Source organism: Urocitellus parryii, assembly GCF_045843805.1.
Source record: "Urocitellus parryii isolate mUroPar1 chromosome 10 unlocalized genomic scaffold, mUroPar1.hap1 SUPER_10_unloc_3, whole genome shotgun sequence".
Classification (NCBI taxonomy): domain Eukaryota; kingdom Metazoa; phylum Chordata; class Mammalia; order Rodentia; family Sciuridae; genus Urocitellus; species Urocitellus parryii.
In genome coordinates, this window is record NW_027551756.1 from 500135 (window position 1) to 523350 (window position 23216).

At 36.7% G+C, this 23216-nt stretch overlaps 1 protein-coding gene across 1 annotated transcript in view; it reads left to right on the plus strand.

The window, feature by feature from the left end:
• LOC144251245 (broad substrate specificity ATP-binding cassette transporter ABCG2-like) overlaps positions 1-22924 on the plus strand; it is a 45420-nt gene extending 22496 nt beyond the window's left edge. Inside the window, exons 6-11 of the mRNA XM_077794271.1 lie at positions 2410-2546; positions 6501-6652; positions 10759-10848; positions 11173-11420; positions 16570-16652; positions 22831-22924. Coding sequence (XP_077650397.1) covers positions 2410-2546; positions 6501-6652; positions 10759-10848; positions 11173-11420; positions 16570-16652; positions 22831-22924 — 804 coding nt within the window. The remainder of the gene's footprint in view (positions 1-2409; positions 2547-6500; positions 6653-10758; positions 10849-11172; positions 11421-16569; positions 16653-22830) is intronic.
• The last annotated feature ends 292 nt before the right edge of the window (positions 22925-23216 follow it).

Genomic DNA, 23216 nt, shown 5'->3' on the forward strand with positions numbered 1-23216 from the left:
TCTATGCCTGCACATCTCTTTGTATAGTTCTCACTTCTTTTTTAAGAGAATGACTACTTATGAGTTTTTTTTTCTTAAGAGCCCTAGCATGATTTCCTATTCAGATGCTAATTTTTTTTTTGTCAATGTGTGACCTCTGCTGATCCTAATATCAGCACCAGTTTCAAGGATGCCACTGAACCCTATTTACTATAACCACTCCAGAGCCAAGGCTTGTATTATTCAACCTTATAAGAAAGAAAAGCTTGTTGCTATTTTTCTCCACAGTTTCCTAAATACATATGTAAACCTTTAAAAGTGTTCTGGAATAGCTCCAATAATAGTTATTAAATTTAGTACAATTACTGTAACCATAAATGAGGGATTGGTGGGGAATTGGGGAATATAGGCCCTAAAGGATTGGAAAAGAGAAAAATTAAGAGAGAGAGAAAAGATAATTTGCACTAAGGTACAAAGGTAAAATTGATGAATAGTGGGTATGTGAGGTAGTAGCAGATAATGCAAGAGAATGAATCAGGGGTAAGAGGAACAAGTATAAACTAGAGATATGAAAACAAAGATAAGAAGATTTATTCTTATAATACTTTAAACCATTAGATGAAATACATTCAAATGGATTGAAGGTACAATGTTGGCTATTGGGGTTAAAACACTCATTCATGCTAAAGAGTTATGTAAATGATCATAGTTGATGTTAGAGTTATTCATAGTAAACCATGCCAAGGTGAAGGAAAATCTTGTTAAATTTTGGTTGGGATACCAATGGGGCTTGGACAGGTAGCAGATAAACATCATTTTTTTCCCCCCGTGGATCTCTCCTGAGTTACGATGGCACAGGAGCCACCTTTCACCCCCTTTGGTTGTTGTTGTTGAGTGATTGGGGCTGCTTTTTAAACTGATTTTATCTTTCTAGGAAGACACTTTCTTTTACTCTTACTTAGTTCCAAGCAGGCACTTTAGTGTGTTGCTTTCTTGGATTTCCAGGGGAAATGTACAAAGGTAATTAATTGTTGGCTTCTTAGAATCATATAATCTCATTGATTTAAGTAATTTATTTTTTAGCTCTTTATGATATTTTAACATAACAAAAATGTAGACAAATAGTCTGATTACTCAAATGATATGATGGATAACCTAACAATGAATTACTGCCTCTATTCCCTTCAATGGTCATTTGTATCCCCTTTCTCCCACAATAACCTAAGGAAATGAGCATATATCTTACCTTACTGATACCATTATCGAACAAATGGAACAAGGTCTCTATATTATGAGCTGTTACATGTTTATATTTATTAATATGTCCCTAATTGTTCCCAAAAGCCTTTTTCTCTGCTTATAATAATTATATAAAATAATATATTTCATTGTGCCATACTTATACATTTATATAATACTTTGATCGGGTACCCAAATGTCTTTTAAAGATCAGTTCTTTATAGAAACCATTCAAAGGTTGTGTGTTTTCTACTTCCTACCTCCCCTAAATCTTCTTTATCCCCTCCCCACACATTTACTGGCTGCAAATATTGTGCCACTTGCCTTGTGAAATATCCCCTGTTCTGGATTTTTCTGAAAAGAAGGGTGAGCAATTCTGAGGTAAGTTACATATAGAAAAAAATCAATTTGGGGAAAAATATGAAATTTAAAAGATGCTAATATGGTATGTTGGAAATTATATGCTCCTGGCTCCAAGGTGACTATCTTCTTTTCAGTCCAGTTGGGATATTTTGTAGATGTGGTGTGTCTGTATGAGATGTTCAGAATACAGTAAAAGATCATTGTAAGTAGTTTTTTTTCTTTTTCTTTTTTTTTTGTTGTTTTATTGTGTTTTTTTGTTGTTGTTGTTGTTTTGTTTTTTTTGTTTTGTTTTGTACCAAGGATGCTTAAACACTGAGCCACATCTTCAGCCCTTTTTATATTTTATTTAGAGATTGGTTCTCCTAAAGTAGCTTAGGGCCTCATTAAGTTGCTAAGGCTGGCTTTGTACTTGAGAACATCTTTCCTAAGCCTCCCTAGCCACTGGGATTACAGGCATACTACACTGTGCCAGGCTCTCCTTTATTAAATATATTTCCCTACATCATAGTTTTGGTTTTTGTTTGTTTGTTTGTTTGTTTTGGTTTGGTGTTTTAGTGTTTTAACTTACTCTCTTAAAATATTTGACTGTCAAGGCATGTTCAGGACTATTAAAAGAATGGGATTCAAATCAGGTGACTACTCTGCACTGAGGCTTAGCCTACACATGGGGTTAGAGATAAACATTTTTTCCCCCAGGTGTCATTTATTTCCTGTCCAGAATAATGAGGAAAATGAAATAAAGTGTCTCTAACAGGAATGGTACTGGTTAATTCACCAAATAGCAGTGACCTTGGAAATTCTTGAACATGATAATAATTCATGTTTCAGGTGGAATCTAAAGGAGAAAGAAAAAAGACTAGTATAGGAATGGAGCTGATCCTTGATCCTCTCATCTTGTTCCTGGATGAACCCACAACTGGCTTAGATGGGAGAACAGCTAATGATGTCTTTACACTTCTAAAAAGGTAAAAAGTATGGCAACATTTTATTTCATTCATTTACTCTTTGATCACTTCTATTTTACTGGTATTTCTGGTGCAGGAGATTTAGAAGTTTTTTTTAAAAAAAATGTTTCTTCTTTGTTAGCAGGATACAGTCAATAAACAAGAAGTGGTTCAAGAAAGATGAAGCAAGAATATAGGAAAGGAAGGCTAAGGTGAAGGCAGGGAGCTTTTTAATTAGAAGGATCAGAAAAGGCCACAATCATGTGACACATATGCTGGGAGAGAATGAGTGAGATGTGCTATAATTCAGAAGAGAGTTCAGGTTAGAAAAGGCAGCCAAGTGGCTCTGAAGCACAGCATGTCTGATGTGTCGGGAAGACCAGCAAGGCCAGAGGGACAGACCCAGAGACTATGAGGAGTGATATTTGGTGAACTGTCACAACAATACCACAGACTGTAGGCTTAAACACAAAAATTAATTTTGTCATGACTCTGAAGGCCGAAATTTGAAAAATTGTATGCTGTGGGTTGTTTCTTCATTGGCCTCTCATTGGCTGCAGATGGTCACCTTCTCCCTTTGTATGTCTGTGTCTTAATCAACTCCTAACTGGACATAGTCAGATGAGAACCCTCAATGACCTCATTTAAATTTAAAAAGACCTCTTTGAAAGCACTATGTTCAATGTGGCCACATTCAGAGGCCCTGGGGGATAGGGCTTCAATATCTGAGTTTGGGGAGGACCCAGTTTAGCCCTTCACAGGTGGATTAGGATGTTAAGTAGAGTTGGGCTGGTGGCAGAGGTCATGTAAGAAGTATGGCTTTTCCTGTCACTAGAGGAAATGGGGAGGTTTTTGAGATTTTTGGAGTACAGCAATGGCTGTGGGAAGACTGCAGTTAGGCAAGGATGAGGGAAGATCCAGTGAAGGAGCTGATGAAGGATGATGAAGCTTCAACAAGGATGGTCCTGGTGAGCAGAGGGTGGATTCTAGATCTGTTTTCAAGGGAACCAACAGGATCAGCTCAGGATTTCCACCTGTCATGGGAGGATAGAGACAATGACTGCTGACATTTGAGGCTTCAAAAAGTGGAAGAATGAAAGTAGACAAATGCATTTCTTTTTATAAAGAAGAAAAATGCGAATGGATGTTTATAGGAAATTTTTCAATAGTTGAGATTTATACATCATCTTTAAAAATACAGAAACATATTTCAAACTGAAAGGAAATATCCAATAATAATACAAATGAAATTCTACTTTTCTTACCTGGATTTCCCTCTGTTACATTTCACTGTATCTGTAGCCCCTCCTTTTCTCTCTGCTACTTCCCATATAGTTTCTTCTGCCTTCATGCCCTTTCACCCCAAATACTTCCTACTACAAACTCCAATCCAGGAGAATGCACCATCATCTTTAATCTCCAGTCAATAAGCCTTTCTTTGCCAGGATCCAATCATGGCTACTCAAATCTGTTGCTAGGATGCAATCAGAGCTACTGTGTCTGTTTCCTGTCTGTCAGTATCTCTCCAGAAACACACTTTTCTTGTCTTCTTCCAATCTGGAGCAATTCATGGTGTGACCCCCTGCAGGGTCCATCCCAGTGAGTGTTACATGATACTCAGGAATGAAAGGATGCTGAATTCTCAGTGCAACACACCTGAGAATGCAACCTGCACAGGTAATATCAGCCTTTATCATCTAATTGTGGTACACATATATGTATACATAGATATTTACTAAAAAATATATGCATGAACAGAGATCTATAACTATTGCTGTTTTGTTATTGTGTATACATTGAAAAGCCCATGAATTCATAATAATATTTCTGACTCCAAACTAACACCTCTGTCTTACTTTTAGTCTTTGCCATTTTCATGTTTGTAAGTGACTTCAGACAGGGAGAGTTTCGGCTCCCATTATCTCAAAATATTTACTTACTTGCTTACTGAAGTAATTTATTTGTTTATTGGAACAAGTCTCCAAGTAGTGCTAGTCTCTCCCTTTATCTACCACCTCTAGAAACTCCTCTGCCTCATTGTTTTAAGATGTCAATCACACTATCTTCAAGGCTTCCCCTCTCTGTCACAACCTTGCTTCCTCTGATGCTCATAGCCCTATGAGCAAGTCTCTATGCCAGAAGAGAGGAAACAGCAAGAAAGGAAAATATTTATGAGTTAGACATCACAAGTTTAAAATGCCATTTGCACATATAAGTGAAGATACCAACTTAAGGGTCTGGAGTTCAGGCCCCAATACAGAACTCATGTATGATATTTTGATTCATATACATTTTCTTTGTGGTTTGCACTGCTTAGCATACAGGCAACTTTTGTCATGCAGAGAGCTCTGATCAGTCCTTCCCAAACACTGTTGTGCATGTCCATCACCTATGGTCTGGTTGAAATGCAAATCCTGTTTCTGTAGGACTCAGGAAGTGTTCAAAATTCTTCACAGGAGATTTGAAGAATTACTGACACTAATGCTTGTAGTCCTCAGAGCACACTTTGAGTGTCAGAGCTCTCAGGAACCACGTGTCCATCTTCCAGTCCTTTCCCAGCTCCTATTGCCTATTGACTGAATTTCCATCTTTTTGTCTGAAGTGCTCACCATAGGCCTGTTTTGCCATCTCTCTTAGTTATCTTCTTCACCCAAAACAACACCTACACAAGCAAACACATAAACACTGCCTGTCGTGTTACATGGAACTGCTTCTTACAGTTTTGAGAGTAGACTTGTTCACTTTGTTCACCTTGTTCTTTCACTGTATCTCTTTTCTTAGCTCACCATCACTGGGAATTTGGATATTCTACATATATCACCTTCAGACGGGTTATCACTCTCCTTTTTTTTTTTACAAGGAGCCAGATTGAAATTATAGATCTTACTTCCTGCTTCTCCATGAGGCAGAACCCCCTTGGATACAATAGATTTATGAGGTGCTTATCAAATTATTAAATTGAAGTGATTCTTTTCTCGAAATACTTTTTAAAAATTGGGAAAGTGATGTTGGCCTTTGTTTCTTCTAACCTTAAGTAATAACTCCTATAAAGGGCAGTTTAGAACTGTTTCTTCCATAAAATCTGACCAGAGCTCAGATCCCAACAGGGCCCCTGAGTAACTGTGAGGGCTTAGCCAGTTACTTAACATTTAGACCTTATCTGTAAAAAGAAGGAAATACTAGTATCATAACAGCCTTACTATAAAAATAAAGATTTATCTCTAAAACATTTAATTAAGTGCTATATGGCATTCTAAGTGCTAAATAATGTTAATGTATTACCAAGGTAGGATGAAAACCAATTACTAAAGATTCAGCATAATTAAATGATCAATGAAAATTGGTTATATGACCATCTTTTTAATACTTAATCATTAAGTAGTTCTTTTATTCATGTATTCACTAAAAATTTTATTTAAAGGATTAAATTACCAAGACATTGGCCAACATAAGACAGGATAATGACTTGTAAGAATTAAAATTTGAACAATCTACACATAATGAAGATGGAATATAACAATATACAATTTTTTCTCTTTATTTGTAGACTTTTCCATACTGTATTATTTGTAGTCTCCCAGGTCATTAACTAATTCTTGAAAGTGGGTGTACTTAAGAGATTATCTGAGATACTTGGTAATAATATGGATTCCTTATTCCAACCATCAGAGATTGTGTACCAACTTCTCTGAATTCACTGTCTCGTTAGACTCTAGGAAAATGCATTTTCTTTCAATCTCTATAGACAATTCTAGACTACTGATGCACCAAACTTTAAGAATATTTAGTTGTTTAATAAAAGCATTGAATTTTATTTTCCTCAATTACCAAATATATAATGAGTTGAGATGACAATTTTGTAAGAGAAAATCAAGTTGAACTGAGAGAAAAAGCTCTACTGGCAGGAGTAAGTATTCTATCAAGAAGTGCAAATTCCGGATGTTTAATGATTCATTATTTCCCTTTTTCACTTAGGATTTCTCAGCAGGGGAGAACAATTATCTTCACCATCCATCAGCCTTGTTATTCCATCTTCAAGCTCTTTGACAGTCTTACCATATTGGCCTCAGGAGAACTAATGTATCATGGTCCTGCCCAGAAGGCTTTGGAGTACTTCCAATCAGCAGGTACGATTAACCTTTTCACGCACTAGATCCTTCATTCACAGACTTCTGGAAGAGCAGAGGAGTCCACAGGAGTGCTACAGGAATGCTCCTTGACCTTGCATAGAATTAACTGAGGTGCAAGTTTTCTCTCTGAAACATCTTTGGTCAGTTTAGTGCCTGAATTTTTCTTCATTATGCAGCACTTGCTTATTGTTCACATCTCTCTCCTTGTCCTCTCCTGTTCGACTATGCATGGTGTGTGTGCTTCTCTCTCTCTCTGTGTGTGTGTGTGTGTGTGTATCTTATGGACCTTTATCTGTTCTCCTTCCCAGTTATGGTGACCTTTCCCTGAAAGGTCAATAATTAGCATGTTGGACTCACAGCTAGTTATTCTGTCAGTTAAAGATTTTGAAAAGTCCCAAAACATTGCTTTTCTTCAGTTTGTTCTAATTAGTTGTATTTGACAGCAGAATGCATTTCAACTCATTGTACTTGAATGGAGCAAAACTTTTCATTTCTTGGGCTTTACATGATGCAGATTCACACTGTTCATTCAATGATACATGTACCTAGGGTAATAATAGCTGACTCATTCCACCATCCTTCCTACCCTCCCATGCACCCACTCCCCTTATTCTCCCTGCCCAATCCAAAGTTCTTCCATTCTTCCTTAGCCCCCACCCCTTTATGGATCCACACCTAGATAGCAGAAAAAAAATATTTGGAGTTTGTTTCTTGGGGGAATGACTTATTTCACTTAGCATGATATTCTCCAACTCCATCCATTTACTGGCAAATACAATAATTTCATTCTTGAAGGCTGTATATGTATCACATTTTATATATCCATTAATCTGCTGAAGGGCAACTATATTGGTTCCATAGCTTAGCTATTGTGAATTGAGCTGCTACAAACATTGATGTGGCTGTGTCACTGTAGTGGGCTTTGAGTGTAAACCAAAGAGTATGCTAGCTGGGTCAAATGTGGTTTCATTCCAACTTTTCTGAGGAATCTCCATACTGCTTTCCAGCATGTTGCATCAATTTGAAGTCCAAACAGCAATATATGAGTGTACCTTTGCCCCCATATCCTTGCCAACACTTATTGCTTGTATTCTTGATAATTGCCATTCTGACTGGAATCAGATAAAATCTTAGAGTAACTTTGATTTGCATTTCTCTAATTGCTAGAGATGTTGAACATTTTTTCATGTATTTGTTGATTGTATTTCTTCTGTGAAGTATCTGTTCTGTTCCTTAGTCCATGTATTGATTGGGTTATTTGCAAAAATATTGCCTTTTTGACCATGAAACCCATTGTGGTTTTCCAGTACTTCCCTGACACATGGTCTTGCTCTGCCTTTGTGAGGATTCATGGAGATACTACTGCATTTTCTAGTAACATTAGATTGAAGATTTATGTCTTGAGTGGTATAAGTGACTATTACTCAATAGAATTTATGGTCATGAATCAGACTTAATGGGCCAAAATTTCTGAGATGCCGTGTTCTTTTTATTTCAGATTGAATATTATGATTTCTTTAACAGCTTATCTATCTGCTTAATTTTAGCGCTTTTTGCATATGATTATAGATGTTTCTCCATGACCACAAATATAGTTGTAAATAATCAATTTTTCTTAAATTATTTTTATTAAATTTCTGTCACTAAAAAAAAAATCAAACAAATGAGATTCTGGGAAGTCCAGGGACAATGAACTGAAAGATATCATTATCCAAAGTACATGTATGAAGTCATGAATTGGTATCAACATACTTTATATACAACCAGAGATATGAAAACTTGTGCTGTATATGTGTAAAAAGAACTGTAATGCATTCCATTCAATAAAAAAAGTAAGAAAAAAAAGAGTCACAGCTCAAATTCCATTTAAATACACAAAACATTCTTCATAGAAGTAGAAAAAAACAATCACAAAATTTATTTGGGAAAATAAGAAAACCAGAATAGCCAAAGCAATTCTTAGCAACAGAAGTGAAGAGGAAGCATCACAATACTAGACTTTAAGTTACACTTCAGACACATAGTAACAAAAATAGCATGATATTGGCACCAAACAGACATGTAGACCAATGGTACAGCCTAGAAGACACAGAGACAAACCCACATAAATACAGTTATCTCATACCAGTCAAAGGCACCAAAAATATACACTGGAGAAAAGATAGCCTCCTATACAAATGGTGCTGGAAAAACTAGAAACCCATAGGTTGCAAAAAGAAATTAAACCCCTATCTCTCACCCTGCACAAAACTCAACTCAAAGTGGATCAAGGACATAGGCACTAAACAGAGACACTGTACAAAATAAAAGAAAAAGCAGGCCCAAATCTTCACCATGTCAGCATAGGAAATGACTTCATTAACAAGACTTTTAAAGCAAAGTAAGTAAATTCAAGAGCCAATAAATGGAAAGAAATTAAACTAAAAAGCTACTTCACACAAAGGAAACAATCAATAATTCGAAGAGAGATCCTAAAGAATGGGAGAAAATCTTTACCAGGTGCAATTCAGATAGAGCATTAAGCTCCAGGATATATGAAGAACTCAAAAATCTTAAACACCCAAAGCACAAATAACCTAATCAATAAATGGGCATAGGAACTGAACAGACACTTTACAGAAGAAGAAATACAATCAATCAACAAATATATGAAAAAATGTTCAACATCTCTAGCAATTAGAGAAATGCAAATCAAAACTACTCTAAGATTTTAACTCACATCCATCAAAATGACAATTTCAAGAACACCAGCAACAATAAATGTTGGTGGGGATGTACAGTAAAAGACACACTCATATATTGTTGGTAGGACGGCAAATTGGTGATTTATACTCGAAAGCAGTATGGATATTTCTTAGAAAACTTGAAATGAAACCACCATTTGACCCAGTTATCCTACTCCTTGTTTTATACCCAAAGGACTTAAAATCAGCATGTTACAGTGACACAGCCACATCAATGTCTGTAGCAGCTCTATTCATAATAGCTAAACTATGGAACCAACCTAGATGCCCTTCAACAGCTTGATGGATAAAGAAAATGTGGTATATATACACACAGTGGGGTATTACTTATCCTTAGAGAAGAATGAAATTATGGCATTTGCCAGTAAATGGATGGAATTGGAGAATATTGTGCTAAACAAAATAAGCCAAACTCAAAGAACCGAAGGCCGAATATTGTCTCTGATATGAAGATACTAATTCACAATAAGGGAGTGAGCACTTGGGAAGAATAGAGGTACGTTGGATTAAGGATTAGAATGAATTGGACATTACCCCTATTTACAGTGGGCACTTGGGAAGAAGAGAGGTACTTTGGATTAAAGATTAGAATGAATTGGACATTAGCCCTATTTACATACCTGATTACATGCCTGGTGCAACTCTACATTGTGTACAACCAGAAGAAGGAGAAGATATACTCCATTTATGTATGATGTGCCAATATGCATTGTATTGTCATGTAAAACTAACTAGAAGGAATTAAATTCAGAGGTCAGAGTAAGTTTAGATGATTGTGCCACAGGAAGTTGAGGTAAGATGTCACATGTACTGTGCTGGTCACATTCTCTTCATAACGCTGCTCTGAAAATTTGTTGTCTATTTGGAATTATGGTAGCTTGAGAGGTGACCATTGGGATCTCTGAATTTAGTAGGTTGCAAAGCAATGTGCTGACCTGCCTATTGACATTCAAGCATTCTCTAGGTGAATTCAGAGAGCAATATCATTTTTGGAGCTACATTTAGATTTTTGAAGAAGTACTGATAAGCACCAGAGCATACTGATAGCTTCCTGGGGTTTGAAGATTTATGAGAGTTAAGAAATAATGTAAAATGTTCTGAAGAGTCCAAAAATGGTTTGGAATAAGTTGGGGTTTTGCCTGGGAGACAGATAGTTGTTGAAATGTTGTGTGATTGAATAAAAAAGAGGAAAGGATAAGTTAGTGAGGGCAGAAAAGAGCAAAAAGATTAGGAAAGAGTTGTTCAGTCTGTCTTCCCTACCCTCACATCCAGCATCCTCATATCCTGCATCCTCTGAGGTGAGTCTTCTATACTTTCCAAGACTATCAGCTTGAGTTATTTGGGTGTCTTATTTTGTAGGTTTTCCCTGCAAATTCTACAATAATCCTGCAGAATTGTTCCTGGATATCACTGATGGTGTAATAAAGAGAGATTCAGAAGACTATGAAGGTATGTAAAATCTTCACATTTACATAATTCTGCCTAATTAATTTGGCTGAGGTTTAGCAATGTGGTGACATTAAAACATGGCTTTGTGAATTTGCATGTCATTTGCAATGAACAAATAGATATTGTTGAAAGTGAGTACTGTGTGTATTTTTATTTAACTTATGAATGAGCATGTGAATTACTTTTTCTACTCAAGCTTTAGAATTTGGGAGTTATACAAATAAGAGATCACAGAAAAACTTGTGAAATCAGTAGTAATCTGTTAAGAGTGAGTTAGTAATCTGTATAGTAATCTGTGGCCTATTATCCACTTTTATTCCGAAGTTTACAAGACTGAAATGTGTTCAAGGACAGACGATTCAGAGATAAAAGAACTAGCTATTCATTTTTCCAAGTCCACTTTCTACCATGACACAAAAACTGAACTGGAAGAACGCTCGAGGGATGAGAATAGAAGATGCTTGGTCAGGAAGGAGATTCCCTATGTCACCTCCTTTGTCCATCAGATCATTGGCCTCATCAGACATTCATTCCAAAATTTTACAGGTAATCCCCAGTACTGGGCAACTTTGGTAAGTGACATATTCTCCCAGTTATGCTGTGAAATACCCATGTGGGAGCAATTTGTTTCTAATACAGACTTATTCGGGATTCTTTTGTTTTCTACCCATACTTTCATTTATTTGCCATTCCCACTCAGAATTTGAAAACAGCCAATCAATCTAGTGTATTGTCTTGAGTATGAATTGTCCCCCAAAGGCTCATGGTTGAAGGCTGGTCTCTAAAGGAGCAATGTTGAGAGGTGGGGCTCTTTGGAAGTGGCTGTATCATTTGGCATCATCAAAAGATTAATCCATTCATGAATTTACAATTTGATGTCATTATTGGGAGGTGATGTAACTGCACCACTCAGGGCCTAGTGGGAGGAAGTAGGTCACTGTTGCATGCCTTGGAAGGATGTATCTTGTCCCTGACCCCTTCCTTGCTCTCTCTGTTTCCTGGCTGCCATGAGGTGAGCAGCTTTCCTCCTCCTTTTCCATATGTCATGATGTTCTGCTTCATCTTATTCCCAAAATTAATTTAGCCAGCAGACTACAAACTGACATCTCTAAAACTGTGAGCCAAAATAAAATTTATCTCTTGTTTTAATTGTTTTTTGTGTTGTTGTGACCAGTTTACCTGACAAGAACAACTTAGAGGAAGAGATGTTTATTTATTTGGGATTCATGGCTTCAGAAATTTCCTTTCATAGAGAAGTTACTGCATTGTTCTGGGCCCAGGAACAATGCAGTGCATCGTGGAGGATGAGTCCAGCACAAAATGCTGCTCAGCTCATGGTGGGGTCCAGAAGCAGAAAGAGAGGGAGAAGGGACCACAGGAAGAACAGTGCTTTCAGGGCATCCCCTGCATTGCCCCCAGTGACTCATCTCCTCCAGCCACATCCCACCTGCCTACAGCTAAAACCCAGTCCATTCCAGCTAGGAATGACTAATTAGGTTAGAGTTTTCACAATTCAATCATTTCACCTCTGAATGTTTCTGCATTATCATAGGAGCTTTTGTGGCTACCTCATATCCAAATCATAACATCATCTTTCTTAGTTCTCTTAATTATTTTGTCACAGTGATAAAAACAATGAAGTTCCTACTCATATAAATCTTTTAAGTCGGTGATATATACAAACTCTAATGGATAATATTAGTCAAAATTTTATTTCTAAAAAAATGTTCTGACAAACAATTTTCAACCAATTGTGGTATTTTCTAGGAGCTGTCCATTATCATTTATTGATTCATTCCAAAGATACATTCCAATATCATGTGTTTCATTTGAATACTCTACTACAGTAGTGAACAATGGGTTAAAAATTTAAATTTCTACTTGTGTGAATCTTATTTCCTTATGAAGGAATCAAATGATAGCCTAATAAAAAAAAATACAGTGCATGTGAGATGGTAGAATGAACTATGCATAAGGTTTAGGGAGTGAAAAGATGGAAATGAAGGAGAGAGAGAGCTGGAGGTGGGAAGAAGAGAATTGATATGCCATTGAAATCAGGTGTTGAAGCAACCTAGTGTCATTTTTTCTTCCTGAAGGTAGTTTGTTCTGTCCACTGTCTGAGAGACAGTGGGCAGAATGCTCTTCCTTATAATTGACCCTCCTCATTAATTGATTCTAAGCTTGGCAAAACAATACATAACCCAAGAATGTGCACTTTATGCACAGAAAATAACCATACTTGAAGTTATATTCACATTGGGTTTAACTCCCTTAAATAAGATGCAATGATGTTCTATTCTCCTTTTGATCAACTCTGTGATAATTTTCATAATTCCTCAAGGTTTGCATTTTGTTTTGTTTTGTTTGCAATACTGGGGATTGAACCCAGAACTTCACACACACTAGGTCAATGCTCTGCCATTGGGCTACATCTTTAGCCCGTTTTTTAGTTAGTGTTAACCCCTGTGTCACACTAAATACTGGTTCTCTTAGTTCATTTATCCAATATTTTTAGAGAATTCAGTTTAGCTGGTTATTTTGGTTTATTATTTTTATGATCAATCATTGTATTTCTGTGGAGTATTAAGATATGACATATTGCAGGCTTTAGTGAACTGACTTCTCAGCATGAGTAGCACAGTTTTCGTATTTAAGTGTTGCTCTCCACATGTACATGAGAGTCTGCATTCCCATTTCAGGGATGATGTTCATTGCTTAGAACTTCTTTAGTCCTTGTGTTTTAGCATTTCTTTCAAACACTTTTGTTTCCTGTTGTTCAAGAGCAATATTTTATTCTTAGATAATAGACTTGAGGTAATTTGGAACAATGTCAGGTCAATTATATGCATTAACTTTGGTAGCCCACTGTTTAACAGGAAGACACTGTAATAATTTGATTCTTCTGAGTGATTTGTTCATTAGGCTTTTCTTACTTGTCTCTAAAATTGATTTTTAAGTGTCTTATCCAAGAAACATATGGTAGTTCTGGGCAAGACGTTATTAGAACACAGGTGTTTTTACACCAGGTGTGCATGTGTGGGCCCTAGGCTTCCTTAAGAGTCAAACAGCAGGCTCAGAGCCTCCAGGTAGCACATTCAGCCTACTCGTCTCATCATTGAACTCGGTTCTCCAAAAGCAATTCCAGCAATGTTCAGGGAAGCAGTAGTCTCTACAGTAAGGGAAGAACCTGGTAGATCCCTGAGCTCAGTGGGACAACTCTTGTTCAGGATTTTAAATGTTGAAATGTTAGCTCAGGAGCAGGCAAACCCTTTTAGGTAAAGGCTCAGAAGATAAATATTTTAGGCTTTCAGAGCCACACATGGTGTTTTTCTCACAAGGTCAGCTCTGCACTTCATTATAAAAGCAGCCACAGCTAATATGTGAGCAAATGAACATGTCAGCATTCCACTAAAACTTTATTCACGGACACTGAATTTTGAATTTCATATTTAAAGAAATGTTATTCTTTATATTTTACCCCACCCCAGCAATTGAAAAAATTGGCAAAATATTCTTAGCTTGTGGGCTTATCCAAATAAGTGGCTGTTTTTGGTCTGTGAGCCATAGTTTACTGATACTTGGTTTAAGTTTTTTTATTAATTAATTTATTTTTTATTAGTTGTTCAAAACTATTTTATTTTATTTTATTTTATTTTAGGTACTGAGAATTTAACCCAGGAGGCTTTACCACTGAGACACATCCATAGAACTTTTTATATTTTATATTAAGACTGGGTCTTGCTAAGTTGGAAACACCTTGCTAAATTGATGAGGCTGGCTTTAAACTGTGATCCTCCAGCCTCAGCCTCCCAGTTGCTAGGATTACAGGCATATGCCACTGTTTCTGACTCTGACATAAGGTTCTTAATCTTGCATGATTTTTATTTCTCTAAGTTTTTGTAAATGGAGCTATTAAAAGTTTTAATGACTTCCTGATAATCCTTTATTTATTGACTTATTGTATTTTAGTTATTTATTGCCATGATTCCAACTTGACATTTAATGAGATGATATGTTGGGAAGATATTGCAATGAATGGATTACTTGAAAATGAGGTTTTTTTGTTCTTTATATCTTTCTAAGCTTCATTGTTTCCACATGCATATTAAATATTTGACTATGCATTAAATTATTAACAAACATCCCTCAGAACACACTATGAGAAATGTTATTTAAGTATATCTGAACCAGGGCAGAATAATGTAGTTGGATAATTTCTTTCTTTCATCTATTTTGAACAGAGACCAGAAGACAGATGCACAAATCTCATAGATCCATTTACTCTGTTTTGAAATGTTCACTTTGCTCAATGTCTTTTTTTTTTTTCTTCATGCAAGAATAAACAACACATGTGAACCTTGTAGAGACATCAGCATTGATCTTGGAAGCTTGACTAGTTGAAAGAAAGAGCAGAATCTGAGGGTTTTGGAAATATGACAGTGAAATGAATTCCCAAAACTACCCCAAATATTTATCTTATTTAGCAAAAGAATTTTAAGGATATCTCATATGTGAAAGATTTCAATAATTTTCTTTCCTGAGTCTTTTCCTTACAATTATTCTTTACAGATCATGGTTCTTTTCTTTGCATCTTGGCTGCCATTTTTCCAACTGTCCATTACAAATTAGTTCATGGCTTGATATTGTTGTAATATTGAGATTTTTTAAAAACTTTTACATTTCCAAGATACCTGGAAAGGTGTTTTGTTTTCTTTACTTTCCCACCTTCTGTATTATTATAGTTAACCCATGTATAATTATAAGAATAATTCCTCACATGTATTCTAATATAACCTTTGACCTTATGCCCACTGAAGCATCCTTAAGAGATTTTTATTCTAAGAGCAAATGTAATATTGGTCCATTTTCTCTGGGAGACAAGCACACAGACTGAATAAGTGAAGATGGGTGATAAAGGCAAAGAATTGGCAAGTCAGGTGTGCCATATTTACTGTAGGCCTCAATGGTTGGTATTGAAAAACAACAATGTCAGAGGAGATGGTCACTGAAGCACTTGGATGCCCCCAGGTGGCAATGTGCTTTGGTGACTATGACAATGCTCTTTTTCCTGTGCAGGTGGGAATTCCAAACAGTTTGAATAGGTGTATATCACTACTTACTTATCATTCAAAATTCCATTGATAAAATTTTTGAGTGGTATTAAAATTTTACTTATGTCTTCATTTTGCAGTGATTGAGAGCAAACCCTAAGTCTGGCAAATGCTAGGCAAGCATTCTGTAGCTTAGCTACATACCCAGCCCCAAAATTTCATTTATTTCTAACAATTGGAGTGAAGTCATCCAGTTTTAATTTGAACTCCTTGAAATATAAAATTGTGCACATTCACTGGCATGAAACATGAGAATTCAGTTCAAGTCAAAAGTCTTATATTGTTCCCAAAACATCTTCTTCAAATGACTTTCTCATGCTATTAACCTATGTGACATTTATGGACAGTGCCTGGTGGACACTGGGAAGAATCTTAGCTTTTCTGGTCATCTGCTCCCTTGTCCTGTCAGTACCCAAAAAAACAGAATCCTTACATTTTCAATTTTAACTTAGAAAGTATCTAATAACAATCACTGTTTGATAATTCCTCAGTGACTATGGTCAATCCATTTAACATGTATATTTCAGTGCAGAGATTTGATTAGGTAATAAAAAGCCTTACCTGTAATTGAAACTCTTTCCTTTCATTTTTCACTTTTCTTTTTGAATAGATAATTTCTACATTTGTTGTGGGACTGGTTACCGGTGTCATGTTCTTTTTGCTGAGGGATATTTGTTCTGAAATCTACAATAGGTAAGTAAATTTGGATCTCCATTTTGTGAAAATGCCATCATTTTGTTTAAGTTCATGAACATCCATTAAGATTTCAAATTTATGACATTACAAGGTAAACATTTCTTTTTTATTATGGGGTAATATTAGTGTACTGAAAACTGAATGGAAGAGTTAATTTTCAGTTTCAAAAATTTATATATGTGTGTGGTGGTAAATTACACACATTACATGCACATTCTAACCACTTTAGAGTGCACAGTTAGTGGCATCAAATACATGCATGTTGTCACTGGTCAACACCATCCAACTTTGACCATTTGTTTATCTTCTCAGGTGAATCTTCAACCCACCTTAGAGTAACTACCCACACCCATCATTGTCACCTCTGCAACCATCTGTAACTTTTTTGTTCTGAATGTGGCCATTCTAGAAATCTCACCAATGTGGAAGTCATATAATACTTGTCTTTTCATGACTTCCTTATTTCCTGAGCATAAAGTCCTCAAGTTTCATCTAAATTGTAGAACATGTTTTAATTTCTTTCTCTTTTAAGACCAAATTGTATATAAGTATCAACTATATTTTATTTATCCATTCGTCTACTGCTGAAAATCTGGGTTGCTTACACATTTTGGCTATTGGAATGATGTTGCTTTGGGTATACACACACCTGCTTGAATCCTTCTTTCAACTGTATCTTGGAGCAGATACCCAGCAGTAGAATTTCTGCATCATGTTGTAAGTTTTTTAATTTTTTCAAGACCTGCCAAAGTCTCTTCTACTGCATGTATAGTTCTTACCAACAGCACACAGAGTTCCAATTTTTTTTACATTCTCACCAATACTTACTATTTTTTCTTTTTAAAAAAACAGGTCCACAGACTCTTGGGAGAAATGTTTGGTTTAAGTTCTTTGCCAATTTTGAAATTGTTTTGTTTGGTTTTGGGTGTTTTGTTATTGATGATGATTGAAGTTCTTTATATTTAGGAGTTTTTCATCCCTTTTCAGATATATGATTTAGATATACTTTATCCCATTCTGTAGGTTTCTTTTCACTGAGTTCATAATGCCTTTATGCAAAGATGTTTTTAATTTTGAAATAATTAAGTTGATATGTTTTCTTTGGTGGTAATAAAACAGTTTCCTCAATTTTTGTATTTGTGTGACCTGAGAGTATAGGATATGTGGATGGGAATGAGTTGTTCCTGACCCTCCTATGCAAAGCACTCTAGTCAGTGTTATGATCCTTTCTAGTTTCGGTCCTAATGTGCCCTTAACTCATCCCCTGATGACATTTTCAACAGCTGCCTCATGTTCTAAACAGATTCTCAACATCTCAGACCTCAGGATTCTCATCATACTTCACGTATGGAGAACCATTTCTCGATAGGCACTGGGCTCCATGCTTCATGATTATGGCTGTGTTACCTCCCAAGGCCCAAAGGCCAGAGTAGTGAATGATCTCATCCCCATTTTACTGTTGAGAACAGTGGAGCTTGGGTTTTACCTGAGGAGCTGATGATAATTCAAATAATGAGGAGATGGTGTTTTGTTTTGGGGTTTTTTTTTTGGGGGGGGCGGTCCTGGGGATATAACCCAGGACTCCTAACCCCTGAGTCACATTCCTAGCCACTTCCCATTTTTTATTTCTTTAAAATTTTGAAACAGAGGATCACTAGGTTGCTTAGACCCTTTTTAAGTTGCTGAGGCTGGTCTCAAACTTGTGATCCTCCTTCCTCAGCCTTTAGAGTCACTGGGATTTTGGCATGGGCCACTACACCTGGTGAGAAGGATTTGAGAAAAATTTAAAAAATTAATTTATTATTTTTTATTATATGAGAAAATAGTTGACTAATATTTCCAGAGCTATTGTCTTCTGTACAGGGAGAACAAAGGGCTATTAAAGGAAAATTCTGGGACAAACTCATTGTTTGCCTCTTAAAAATATGCATAATGTACACATGGTGCTTGAGGTAGCTTTTTGTCAGAACTGTTGGTACCAGTTCCCAGGTCTGAACATCTTAATGACACTGATTTTCTTATTCTTCTTGTTAATTAACCATTCCTGAGACAGGAAGAATATTATTCTTGATTCCCCACAGATAAGGAAGGAAAGAAGGAAAAGAAAAAAATGTCATTTTTAAAATAAGCCTTCTGCTTTTGAGTAGCAAGATGCATAAAGAAAATCTAAAATGAATCCCAGATATAGGTCAATTGTATTTTTTTAATTTTTTTATTCTAATTTGTTATGACAGCAAAATGCAGTACAATTCATATTACATATATAGGCAAATTCTTCATATCTCTGCTTCTATACAAAATATATTCACTCCATTTGTGTCTTCATACATGTATTTTGGATAATAGTGTCCATCTCATTCCACCATCATTTCTACCCCGATGTCTCCTCCCTTCCCCTCCCACCCCTTTGCCATATCTAGAGTTTGTGTATTTCTCCCATGTTCCCCCTCCCTACCCCACTATGAATCAGCTTCCTTATATCAGAAAAAACATTCAACAATTGGTTTGTGGTGGGGTTAACTAACTTCACATAGCATTGTATTCTCCAACTCCATCTCTTTACCTGCAAATGCCATGATTTTATTCTCTTTTATTGCTGAGTAATATTCCATTGTGTATATATACCACAGTTTCTCTATCCATTCATCTACTGAAGGGTATCTAGGTTGGTTCCACAATTTGGCTATTGTGAATTGTGCTACTATTAACATTGATGTGGCTATGTCCCTGTAGTATGCTGTTTTTAAGTCCTCTGGGTATAGACTGAGGAGTTGGATAGCTGGGTAAAAATGTGGTTTAATTCCCAGTTTTCCAAGGAGTCATCGTACTGCTTTCCATATTGGTGGCACCATTTTCAGTCCCACCAGCAATGTATGAGTGTTTCTCTTTCCCCACATCCACGCCAACACTTATTGTTGTTTGCTTTTGAATGAAAGAATAACCATAAAATTCAATTCTGTATTCAGGTATAGTGAATTTTCCATTTATTGAAGTAGATGGTGTTTACCTATGAAGAGACAATTATTACATCTGTTTTCCAGAGTTAAGTCACTTTTTTACCTTCTAAAGGCAGAAATCTCTGGATTTTTTTTTTTACAACTCTGTTAGTATTTATGCCCTGCATAGATGCCATTTCTTAACCAAGCCAAGCACAATCACAGGGTTTTGAAGCCATGAACCAGGTATACTGTGCAGCAGGAAGCCAGTGGGAAAAGTAGTGAGAAATCTGTCATCAACTGCAGTGTTAAGAAAGTGAAAAGCTGACCATCACATGTTTTGGTAGAAAAATCCATAGACATACAGGAATATAGTTGTTTTTTCAAATGTTTTCTGGAGAAATTGGACACTAACCTTTTTGAATTTGCATTTTTTAAAGTCACTTGCTACATTTTTAGAAGATTTTGGACTATGTGAAAATGGCCTCTGTGTGTGGTTCATCTAACTCTCCTTTAATGATTAGATGATTAGTGATTGATTGTTTCGATTAGAAAATGATGTCTCCGCTTTCTCTCTGGAACCAAGTGGTTAGAGCTTCCTTTGAACATTATTATCAGTCCTTCATTTAAAATTGCTGTGAAGGCCAGTGGTTTAGTACTCTTCTTTGGAATCAAGTGGTGTCATAGTACATCTTCTAACTGTGTAACTAAGGAATTGGGTTTGAATCCAGTGTAGACTGTGAGCTCCTTTGAATTCATAGCCTTAATGGGTTGTGATGACAGCTAAACAAATTAAGAAAAAGATGTATTTTTAAAAAATATATTTAAATCTAGTAATCCCACTTCAGTGTATTTACACAAAATGTTTTAATTCAGTTAGTTGAAGAGGAATCTGCACCCCTGTGTTCATTGCAGCCCTGTGCACAACAGTCAATTCAGGAATCAATTCAAGTGTCCATCAGATGAGGAATGAATAAGGAAAATGGGTGTATGCCCAAGGGAATGCTGTTCAGACTCAGGAAAAAATTTTACCATTTTTGACAACATGGATGAAATTGGAGAGAACATTATGCTTAAGTAAAATAATCCAAAGAGATAAAAAAAAACCCACATGGTATCACTTATATGTAAATTCTGACACTATTGGACTCTTAAAACAGTAGAATGGGGGGTTCCAGAAACTAAAATATGCAGGAAATGATGTGATGAAGGTCAAAAGTACAACTCTCAGTAAGGTAAGAAGGATAGGTTTTGCTTTCCTTGAGATATATTCAGCAGGGTGGTGAATGCAGCAAATAATAATGTATAATTCAAAATTAGTGAGCATATATTTCAAACATTTTCATCATAAAAATGATGAAAGTTAGAAGTTCAACCCCTGGTAACCAAAAAAAAAAAAAAAAAAGTTTCCTTGTTTTTAAGTCCTTTGAATGATGCACACATCCTCTCTTTACATGTTTACACCATTATCTTCCCTGTCAGTTTAGTTTTCTGCTTAGGCAGGGAACCCCATCCCTGTTTCAAGGATGTTGTCAAGCTCCCATGAAATCCTTATTTCTGTTGAAGCTTAAATTAACTTGACACTTTGCTTGCTACCCCTCAATTATTTTACAGAGATGTACATATTGATACTCTTCATACAGGTGATTGAATTCATTTTCTGTGGGAGGCCAACCTTACGGGTGACTGAGTTACACTCCCCAGCTGGGTGCTGAGGCTCTCAGTCACAGAAATGGGTGTGTCTTGCTACAGCCCCATGGGTGAAGCTATGCTCACCTGTTCCTTTGTAATATAACCCTTGCCCTGTTTAGGATAGAATCTTCCAGGGAAGTGCCTTGTGTGTGTCCCCTCCTCTTACTGTGCCCTTGGGTGTGGCCTACCCAGGTGTCAGTCAACCTGCTGACAGTGGACATCATGAAGATAGACTCAGCCCCTGAAACCTGACCCCTTGCCTCATTTGAATAGCTTCTCCTCAATAAAAGGGGTCAGCGCGTGCTCTTGCTCTCTCTCTTTCTGCAGACCCTTAAGGTCAGAGGAGCCATCACAGCGACCCCAAAGAAAAAGGTATTTGTGTCTCTTGTGTGGTTATTTCGTGCAGCCCAGTTAGCCCAGTTTAACTAGAGTGACCCCTGAGCCTTTTAGTCATGAGAACAGAAACCCGGCAATTTTCATTATGAATAAACATCAGTTTGATGTCCTTTTTATCACTTTGGAAACTCCATAGGCTATCCCACCTCAAGGATGGTGTCCAGGCTTTCTGATGGTCCTGGGTGTGTGCCCTCCACTCTCTGGCATTTTCCTCCACATGCCCTATTCTCTTTTTTTTTTTTTTTTTTAAAGAGAGAGTGGGGAGAGAGAGAGAGAGAGAGAGAGAGAGAGAGAATTTTTTAATATTTATTTTCTAGTTTTCGGCGGACACAACATCTTTGTATGTGGTACTGAGGATCGAACCCGGGCCACATGCATGCCAGGCGAGCGTGCTACCACTTGAGCCACATCCCCAGCCCATGCCCTATTCTCTTGTTACTTCACTTTAAAACCAAATTGGGTAATTGAATACCTTAACCCTTTGGAGCTTTATTTCACTTAATGTTTCTCTTCATATATTAGGAATTATACTCAGCATTTTTGTGAGTTAAACTGAAGATGAGAGTATTTTTCTGATCTAAGTGTTAGCTCAGGCTGTAATAGCAAAGCATCATAGACTCAGTGACTTACATGAGAAACCTTCATTTTGTTTCAATTGTACAGTCTGTAATTCTGGGGTCAGAGTCCCCTTCCAGCTGGTCAGGCTTCTGTGAGGGTCCCCTCCCTAACTGTAGAGGGCTCCTTCCCTCTGCATCTCTCATAGCACAGAGTGTCTGGGGTTCCTTCCTCTTACAAGGGCACCAATCACATCACAGGGGCTCCACCCTCATAACTTCATCTAAACCTTATACTCCCCTAAGGACATACTTCCTAGTACCATGGCCTTCGGGGTTATTTCTTTAACATAAATAAAAACAAAAATTAATGAATACAAGTCAGTGCACAGCAAACCACACAGAAATTTCAACATGTGCTATTATGTGATATAACTAGGGCCCCACCGAGAACACACAGGGAGAGACCTGATGAGGTGATGCTTTCCTGTCTGTTTAAACCAGAAGAGTTCTACTCTGGAAGGAGTTCTGTGGGAAGAAACCAACCTAACAGTGTGACTTGACTGAGCTGCTTTTATTCCCATTCTTTCCTGACAGAGCACTGATGCTCTTCTACCTAATGGCCTACCAGTGTGGCTTCAGCAAATGGACGGTACAGCATTTTGTGCTCCAGAAGAAGCGTTTTGTGTGAGTTGGCCTCTATTCAGGGAAAGGGCACTGCTGGCTGGTGGGCAAACTGTTTCCATCCTGTACTGGGCCAGGGATTTGAAAATGGGGATTACTGAAAAATTTCTTTCCTTTTCATTACTATTCCATTCCTTATTATTTAAATTGAAATTTAAATTGAATATATTTATCATGAACAACACAAACTTTTGAAGTATATATAAGGATTACCAATATTAACTGAGAAAAGCAGTCTTCAATGGAGTGGAAAATCAAGAGCATGTGAGGGCTGCTACCCAGGGAAAAGAAATGTCAAG